Source organism: Boleophthalmus pectinirostris, unplaced genomic scaffold (assembly GCF_026225935.1).
Source record: "Boleophthalmus pectinirostris isolate CB_2022bp ecotype Guang Dong unplaced genomic scaffold, ASM2622593v1 HiC_scaffold_7, whole genome shotgun sequence".
In the NCBI taxonomy this organism is placed as follows: Eukaryota; Metazoa; Chordata; class Actinopteri; order Gobiiformes; family Gobiidae; genus Boleophthalmus; species Boleophthalmus pectinirostris.
In genome coordinates, this window is record NW_026571473.1 from 24966794 (window position 1) to 24976940 (window position 10147).

The following is a 10147-nucleotide window of genomic DNA, read 5'->3' on the forward strand; positions in this document are numbered from 1 at the left end:
GTCAAGCAGCTAATTACTGTTTTAGCCTGTGACGCTTATTCAAACTCTGCTATTTTTACTTGTTGTGGTAAATGAACTAAAGAAAATGTTGGTGAATGACTGCCTGCACCAGAAACCAAGAAAAAAAAATGAAAATTAAGTACATTTAAGCCTGAATTAAATTTTGATATAAAACCAACAATATAGTATGCAACACAGTGTTTTGAAGTATTTGCCATGTTGCACTTCGTTGAGCAATTTTAATGGGGGACTTTTGCCATGCCTTTGTCATTTGGAACATGCTAATCTTATTATATTTATTTATTTAATATATTCTTTAGAAACAGTAGTAATAGAGCAACAGGACGGATGCTATAACATATTCAAAAAATAACACACATTGAATATTATAAACCAGTAACTGTCTTGAGTTACTGTATATTCTGAGGGTGTTTTTGCCCAAAAGAGTCATGATAGGAGCTGATAATACTGTGTCTGCAGAGATGTGAGGGTCAGTCTGGTCTGAGAGTGAAATCTGTTGTTATAGACATTTGTAAATGGTGTAGGGCCACAGTGGTCCTTAGCATATGAATGATGACCCCCACAGCCCCTGAGCCATTTCAATGCACAGTGCCTCCAAATAACAATGTGGCTCCTGTAGGGTGCTTGTATCTATCACAGAGGCTGATGGAGATCTGTTTTGGAAACAGGATTTTGTCTGAGATCCTGGTCCCACTAAAACTGATCACCTGAGTCTGACCCAGGTCTGTGACAGAGCAGTAGACGGAGGAGGAACCCTCACTGCCCATTGCCCACTGGGTTCAAACAAATACTGCACAGCAAACCATTTCACGTTTAAATGCAGTTAGTCAGACTGTTTTAATGTTGCAAAAATAACTTGGTCAAGGATGAGCATGTCTACATGCATTGTCTATGTGTGCAATATTTTGTTATATGTATTGTTGAAACCAGTTGGTGGAATCTCTCATTTGTCCAAGTGCCTACAATGACTTAATTTTTTTCTTTCCTTAATCTTTTGTTTATTTTTGTCACTGTTAGACTACTCAAGAAGTTTGCAGAGGGGTCTATCAGGTGGCCTTTGTGTGTGTGTGTGTGTGTGTGTGAGTGTCAGATAAATTACTAATTCAGATTATATATTAGAACAATATAAGTACAACAGCACATTGTAAAAAAGCCACAGATATGGCTTTGTGTAAACATCGAAAGATCCTTCAGATTCATGCAGCCTTTGGTTCTGTACAGAAAGAAAAAAGAGCTACATTTAAGTTGCATCTTCTCAGCCAAACTATAAAACCACAAAAATGGTGCACATGTATGTTTTTCCTCTGGTGAAGCAGAGCCATAAAGTGTACATGAGCTGAGCGGACAGTGTTGGCAGATGATGAGGGAGGGTCCAGTTTGGAGGAGCAGGGGGCCACTGCTCTGCCCCTTGGCCACAATAGTTTAAAGCTGTCTGCAGAGTTAAGCACCAGAGTGTCCAGCCACACCCCACTCAGGCCTGAGGGCAGCGGTCCACAGGTCAGCTCCACAACAAAAGGACAATCAACACTTTAAAGACTGCAATTTAATGGGCTCCTAATGTCTCCAGCCACAGCACACACCTAGGCTGGCCTTTTTAGGTGATAATTGGCACAGCTAAACAAACTTCTCATTAAGTTAAAACAACTTTGGCATCTAAAAGGAACTTAGAGCACATTCTGTAAGAGGGGACAGCGGCTAAAATGAAGCCTGACACTTAAAATAGGTTTTGAAATCATCTTCAGTCCACATTATAATTAATTTATTCCATATGTTAAGTGCAGGTCATCATAAATGTTCTGCATGGTAAAAAAGAGCTTATATAAAACATGCTGTTCTAGTAATTTAATTTTAACTGAAAGTTTATAAGCCCCCTTATAGCTAATATATTACCATATACTTCTCTTCAATGCATTCAAAACAATTACTGCTTGGTAGCTGTGGAGGCTGAGGGCTTAACATTTGAGTTGCCATTGATTAGATTATGGAGGAGACAAACCATGGTCTTAAGTCCAGAGTGTGTGGCCAAATCTCTGCTAACAGCTCTGCTTTAACTGTTCAGAAAACTGAGCAGCAGTGGCTAAAGATGCACTAATCTAGAGGTGAGACAAAGGAGTGATCCTGAAGTGTTCTCCTTTAAAGACGCAGCTCTAAATCCTGTAGATTAGTCCAGTATCACATGTCAGGTGCAGACACCTGTCCTCAAACGGCCTCAGCCCCTTCACCTCCATCACCTGGGTGGCAACGCAACAGCTACTCTCACCAAATCTCACACAGCCATATTCCAACCCTCATGAGCATGTTCACACTGACAATTATCCACCTAACAATGAGAACCACTAACCCTCTCTGCTACAATAAAAAACAAACACATACCAAGGACTACAGAGGATGCTAACCATCTTGTGATGATCCTAGCAAGACATGAAAAATCATATTTAATGTAACACTTGAGACTCACTACAAACATGCTGGTAAAATAATTACATTGTACACCAGTGCAACTAGCTGCACAAATGAATGAAAGAGAGAGAAAAATGAATTCTTTTGGCAGGATAATGTTAAAAACTATTCACAGGAATAGCGGGAAAACATGTGCATTCTGTTGGAAGTCTTCAGATTCACATTACATTTTTTCAAGTCACCCCATAAAAGATATATAAAACACCATCTCCTCTTACAATGCCTCAACTTCATCTAATCAACAATTGAAATTTGCCTATATATCAGCTTTAGCCTGATGTTTAACACAAATGAAATATTAAAGCAAGAACACTGTAGTTAGGTTACTGTCTGATAAATTCACTTAAACATATTGGACAGAACAGTCTATAGCATTAATAGGAGTGTTTTCTTGTCCTGACTTTACACTAGTTTGTACTGAGGTGAACTGAAGCATGAGACAAGGCGCTGCTCTGAGACAAAAGTGAGACTCAAACATAAACATATAATTATATCCAAACCCGGCCTGGACTCATGTGTGTCTTTCTAATGTTCATTTAGTTCCCCCTCATCTCCACAGTGACCTGCCCTCTGCACGGCCAGCTGATCAGAGCATTATCAGGCTGTAAATCAGCTGTTTGTGGTAGGATATAGCGTTTCTCCTGCCACTGTTTCTGCTACATTCCTTCATGTTATTCTAGCTCTTCCACCCCCACCTCTGCACACACTCACTGATAGATGGGAGCGGGACCTCAGCTCAACAGGCAGGTGCTGCACTAAAGTGTTGCCCTCAAGCTACAAGAAAAAAGTCCAACAGAAAAAAATGTATTTCAGAAGAAATGTAAAAGCTACACGACAAATAAGTGTCCCGAGGCGCTGTGGTGCGCACTGTTAATGAGTCATGACGGAACACTCCTCCTATTGGTACGAAGGTGCCCACCATTGAACACAGGGGTATGTGGGGTAATAATACTCAGGGCAGGGCCATTGGCACAGGTCCACCGCACAAAGCCTTATTTTGGATGTTGCCCCAGCGGTTGACGTGCCAGTCACTGCACCACGCCCCTCCCTGATGCAGGAGGTGTGTAGTGGGGGTGGGCCCATTAATCACCAGTTCAAGAGAGCATATACCCCCCGGGGGGATGAGCAGGCTAGCATTACTCAGCTCCTCAAACACAATTTTTATTTGCTATTTTTTCCACTCTGGCTGGACAACAGCATTCCTGCAAAGGGATGGGAGTGCACTGCTCTGCATCGTCTTTCACGAGCAGAAGTGACAAGGATGTGTCCTTAGTGTAGCTACCGCTGTAAACAACAACACTTTGACAAACACTACAGACTACTGCTCAAACAACTAATATTTGTCTGCATTACTTTACAAAGGATCAAATCTATTCCCCTTTGGGATTGTTCAAATGTTAGTTGTAATACAGTTTCAGGTATTCAGTAAATGTCACCTCTCTCATCTACAGGAATGTGACACAGCACTATCAGCAGACTGTGAGCAGGACCTGTCTGCAGAGGCCACCCAGGTCAAACTCTGCTCTGATCGTATCACCTGCAACTGCACAGACAACATCTCCACACAAACTACAAATAAAATACAGATGCACAACTTTCACAACTGTCCAGGGAAAGTACCAATGTTCTCATGCATGAAATTTGTTTGCATTTTGTTTGTGTACTATTAACTGAATAAAGAAGAGCAGCAGAAATTTCAATTAAAAGAGGTTTCAAAAGATGTGTCGTGAACTGCAAATAAGTCTGTCAGATATATAGTCAATTCGATGTCTTAGAAGTACTTTTTCGGTCCTTGGTTTTAGTTCTACATTTATAAGATTGAGTTTAGCTCTAGACCAACATTTATTTTATCTTGACTGTATCAAACCAAATGCAGAATAGAAAATCCTGTAGTGGTTACACAGACAGACCCCCGTACTTACAGAAAGAGGCTCATTCTGCTCGTGCATGGTGATACAGTCCATGCTGATCTGAATGGTGTTTCCTGCTGATTTCTCTGTTGGGGTCTCAGTGAAGTTCAGTTCTATGGGCTGCACTGAGTGAACAGCAGACCTGAAACACAGCACAGCAGGACATTCTAAGTTCATGCTCTCTGTTGTCTTGTGGTTTGTGCTGCGTTTACTGACTGGTCCAGCATCTCCAGCAGCTGACTGAACAGATCCTGGCTGTAGATATCGGAGGTCTGCGAGGACTGGGACATGTTACTGAAGAAACGTGATGAGGGATCCCTGAGTCTGCACACAATAAGAAATATTATATTATTATTTTGCATCAATCAAATCAGCATAAATAAACACTAGGAATGTAATGGTATTCAAATGTCTCGGTTCAACATTTTCATGATATTTTTATATTATATTTTTTGCAATATTGTATGGAGGCTAACAGAATTGTGAACATGCTACTTTTTACTTTTAAAATATCCTGACAAGCTTTTGTTATTGTTATAATGGAAAGAATTAAGATTTAAAAGTGCTTAATAGCAGATATTTCCTCATGTAGTCTGTACTGAAACAGGAAAGGATCATGGTTTATATAGGCCACTCTGTTTTTAAGGTATATTTGTACTTTTTGCAAAATCTGGCATTAGGTAACAATTTTTAATACATCTATAATCGTCTAAACTGAGCATTATTATAGTGACCACCTGACACTGGATTAAATCTAATGATACAGACAGCATCTGAACAGTCCCCCTTGGTAGTCTTGCTATTACAACATCTTCTTTGATAAAAAATATATCAGGATATTAAATGTGCAATGTCATCAAACTCCTAAAATTCTTGTGGATGAGTTGAAATGTGAAATGTGGCCACCCAGTCAGAGGATGAAAGCGGGAGGAGGAGCAGCCACTCATGTCTAGCGCTGCTATTGTGCAGAAGTCAGCCTGCATTATGTCGCATATTTGTAGCCCACAGAACAATCATTATGCACACACACGTACACGCACTTTAACTGTGTCCCTGAAACATTACACCTGCCTCACCGCTGCACTGTCCCACAGAAGAGTGGCGCACGCTGCTGCACTGAGGCCCTGCGCCGCCGGAATTCCCCCCAGATCACCGCAGCTCCTCTCGCGGTATGTGTACAGCTGGACGGGGCTCAGCGGAGGGGGAGAGGAGGGCCATAATCTGAAACTGGCACTATTTAAGGGTTTGGAATTCCCCAACACTGCGCGATGAATGATATTAATACCTGCCTCACAAACACGGGGCATATCTAATGAGAGGAGAGGTCTGACTTATGTGCTCGGCACACGTGGGGCAGGCTGCAGGTCACTGTCAATCACATCTACATCTACAAGGACTGATATGCCTCATCAATGCGCGCTATTTCAGATTAATCAGAATAATATATCTATAAAAAAACACTGAATATAAAACCTCAAATAAAGGGTCAATAAAACTTTTTTTTCACCAAAATCCAAGAATGAATGAGGCTTAAGAGCTTTGAGTTTGCCACTATATACGTGTTATGCATAATTTTAGTGTTTGTTCAACAAGTTGTATAATTTATTTGTAAAACATCGCTGAATATGTCTAATAATTCTCCTTGACATTCTAAAATGGACGATTGTTTTTTTGTTGACGTCGTTAGCAGAAATAGGCTAATGCTAGTACGTAAGAAACTCACGTGCTAGCATTAGCCTTCTTTTCTTTCTTTTCCTCTATATTTTTCATAATTTTTAAATAAAATATATTTGTGTAATAAGTAACAAAAGCGTTATTAAAATGCAATAAATTTGTTAGTTACCTTTGCATTTGCAGGAGTTGATTGAACTGAATTTTAAATAACGTGAATTGACTAATATCGCGAGATTAGAGTGAAGCTCAATGTGAGTGACATAAGGCTATATTTTGACTAATCTAATCAGTCTTAAACAAAAATTAGTCTAGCTTAATCTTTTTTTTCTTTCTTGTTATCAGTAGGCCTCAACACAGCCTAGGCCTGTTACATCAGCATCTTCCCACTGCACTTGGAGTTCTCATGTTTGGTGTTGTATGGTTTTCCATATGTCAGGGACAACAAAAGCAGGCGGTGAATGAGAGGACACTGTAGGGAGCAGGGCAGGTGTCTTTCACAGTGCACAGGGGTTAGGTGTGGTCCCTACTGGCCTGTGGCTTAATTATACACGGTTCTTTAATTTTCTTCAAAATAGGTCATTTAGAAAAACTTGTTTAGTCACCTAATCATTACAGTACTTAGCATTTTGTTTGCTGCCTAGTTGAATAACAAAAGCTGTCAATCAAGTAAACATAAATCTAAATACTATATTAAAAATAGCCTACAATATTAAAAACTATAATTTATAATGCATTAGTCTTTACAGGTACTTATTAATTTGTGATTATGTCATGATGGGTCACAGAGATACTGAAGATGCATATTGTTTTTTATATTATTATTTTGTCAGACTTGCAACACGCATTTTAATATAGATCATTATATGTGGTTTGGTTTTCTGGGAGGCCACAAATTAATGCATGAAGAGTTAAATTGGCTCTCTTTATCACAAGTTGCTCATACAGAACCAGTTAATCTTACTAAACCAATAAATTGTCCAGGTTGTTTTAAAATAACTTATATTTAGTAAGGGCAAGTAAATGGAAAACATGAAAGCCACAGCAGAAATCTCTTTGCAGTATCTTGTCTTGTCTCATTCTTAATCCAACTAGCTCAACTTAATCATATACAAATGTCTAAACTCTGCTTTGATTTTCACTCAGGTAGATTCTATAGGTGTAGCCTGCATGCTGGTGTCTGGTTACCCCTCTCTCCCTCTCTCGCTCTCCCTTTAGCCCGGGGCAGAGGCTGTTCAGCATCCACTTAGACACAGCACAGCCCACAGACGGCAGCGGGCCAGGGGTCAGCTCTAAACAGGCAGGCCCCATTGTCTCCTGGCAGCTCGGGCACCGCCACCGATGAAAATGCAATCCAAACAAACAGAGCAGTGGATTGGGGACCCTTCTCCTGTGTCTCTATTAATCATGGGTTCAAAGCCTCCAGACCCGACCTCCTCCATCTGTCAGGACGATCTACGAGAGGGACATGACGGCACAACAATGGACCTCCCCACAGTTTCTCTGCACTTATACTTCACTTTATACAGAAACATTCTGAGAGCCAAAGGGACATTCCTCTCAAGTCCCAAAAGAGAAAAGGCTATCTGGTCAATTACTGTGATTTTCAGGTTAGCCATTGACGCACTTTGTTCAAATATAGATTAAAAGAGAGGTGTTTTATTTCAAAGGCAACCGCAGACAGCGTAAGGCCCTTGGGGTAACTGATCAGCAAAGGGGTAAAAATCAGAGCTTGACAAAGTATAATTAGGCCGGTGTTTTTCAATCTTTTTGGAGACACGTCAGTTTTTTGTTGACTATGTAACAGCACACAATGCCACAAAAACATAATGAAGGTGTAATTAATATCTGTGTCACCGTGTCTGGCTCTGTGTCTGGATTTTGCAATAGTGGTTGTTTCTGGTTCAGAGGTTTGCCAAGGACACTAAAAATGCCCAATTATTGCATTAAATAACTGTGTGAATCAGTACTCAACTCAAATTGGACATTTTTCCAAAGCACACCTGCAATCCCTCAAGGCACTCTGACAGTGTTCCCCGACACACAGGTTGAAAATCAAGAAATGTTTCATACTCTTTTTACTAAAGTCATAATAATAATTTTACACCAAACACCATCAATTATATACATCGAGAAAACCAGAGATTTATTTCAGTGTGTTGAATTTAATCAATAACAATATGTATTTGCTAAAACTAAACACAAAACACTATATTTTTCGAATACAATTTTCTTTTTCAACTGCATCATGTTTAGATCAAGATTAGGATACTTTAGTACATATGTATTTTTAGGTTAATGGGCAGAGCAACAAAATGTATAGCAACTGTTACATTCTATGTTGTCGTTAAATGCAAAAAAAAAACAACTATACATATAACTGCATTTACAATACATTTCTAAAACTATAAACATGATTATTTGTATCCTTTCATTCAGTCCCTGTTTGAAATTTAAGTTGAAATTTAAGACTTTGACTGTATTTCGCACCGGATCAGTAAGTCATAGAAGACATGTTTACGTCTTGTTATGGTATTGTGGCCCTTACATGAAAAGTAGGCTCTTAACACACACTATTGTCTTAAGTGGCCAATCTGATACTCTTATAAACATAAACTGAGGACAGCAGCTGAACCAGGCGACTCTTTGAACTCTGAGATCGTTGGCCTCAAGTGTCTGGGTCAAACGACACAGTCCAGACCAGTGTTTCTCAAAATGCGGTACAGGTGCAACTCCAGGAACACAAGCATGATTACTATTACTATTGGCAACTATCCATGGGTTTCAGAGTAATGAGAAATTAGCACTGTTGTCATAGCGATTGGTAATTTAAAACAACAAACAGTGCTCAGAATGTCGCTGATAAACAGGACGCAGAGACTCGTATAGATCAACACTAAAGGACTCTATGGACTCCAGCCTTACTTAAGTTTCACAACCAATGAAATGTGAGTTCTAAATAAAATGAGGATTATCAAGATTCTAAAAAGTCCAACGTACTAACTCAAAAGAATCACTAAAATATGATGTAAAAAATAGTGACAACATAATTTAATGCTGAAGTTTTTACCTTTAATCACTACGGTGTTTCGAAAAATCACATTCACAGGACAGAAATGAACCTTTTCTGAACAATTTCAGAATAATCTTGAGCTGTATCTGAACAAGTATAAGAGCACATAGACTAGTATACGCCCATGGATCATTATGGGACCTACCTGTATAACTGATGGATTACATACATATAACACCACATCTTAATATAAAACAAAGTACTATGATTTAATGTTGAAAATTACATATGGTTTAATTTGTGTTTTTTAATAATCATTGCAGTATCAGAATTGGTATTCAGTATCGAATCTATTCCTTTATAATGAAATTGAGTTTGAAATACTATTATCGTGACAACACTAATTCACTATGCAACTGACAGCGTTGAAATGGCGGGCTCACTGACGACATTAAAAAGGATTATGACTTTTTTATATTCTTTTACAGTTAAGTAAAAGTTTGGCAACCTCAGCCGTCAGTACATTAATGTACTTATTTAAACTGTGCACAAATTCAAAGCATACCTTTGAGTAAATATAAAGCCGAGCAATCAGCAAGCATTATTTTTAGTGTGACTAAAATGCCGTGTGGTTTTTACAGTGTGGTGGTACTTACCGGTGAAAGGGGAATTCTGGGTAATACTGCACAGCTGTGTAGGGTGAATTCATGTTGTCATGCCAACGTCAAATCTTCCTCAATTATCAGCTGGTCACAAAATCACCTTCATTGGATAAATAACAGAGTAAACAACGGTAGTTCATAAAAAGGCCTGCATTAAAGTGCCAGAGGGTACAGTGCAGAGTGGGCAATGTCGAGAGATGTTTTGAATTTAGTATATTTTTTCTAGAGTCACAGATAGGAGGGGCCAGTGCCAGCTCTCTGACCAATCCCTGTCTATGGTGGTGTAAGATTGCAGGCACTGGCAGTTGCTAGGATATAGATATCAAGCAACTTCATGTGACCCCCCATAGTCCAAATATCATTCCACAGTGTGCGTCTGCGGGATAGGAGTTTAGCATCTCAATCTTCAT

General features: G+C 39.4%; 1 protein-coding gene across 3 annotated transcripts in view; it reads right to left on the reverse strand.

Annotated features, from left to right (window-relative positions):
• The window catches only part of tp63 (tumor protein p63), a 29246-nt gene extending 19334 nt beyond the window's left edge, over positions 1 to 9912 (reverse strand). For 2 of the 3 annotated variants that reach the window (XM_055164580.1, XM_055164582.1), the window contains exons 1-3: positions 9732 to 9912; positions 4608 to 4715; positions 4404 to 4533 (exon numbers count right to left, since the gene is read on the reverse strand). In XM_055164580.1, coding sequence (XP_055020555.1) covers positions 4404 to 4533; positions 4608 to 4715; positions 9732 to 9784 — 291 coding nt within the window. In that variant the 5' untranslated portion in view covers positions 9785 to 9912. The remainder of the gene's footprint in view (positions 1 to 4403; positions 4534 to 4607; positions 4716 to 9731) is intronic. The other variant, XM_055164581.1, reaches the window with a different exon arrangement.
• Between the last annotated feature and the right edge of the window lie 235 nt (positions 9913 to 10147).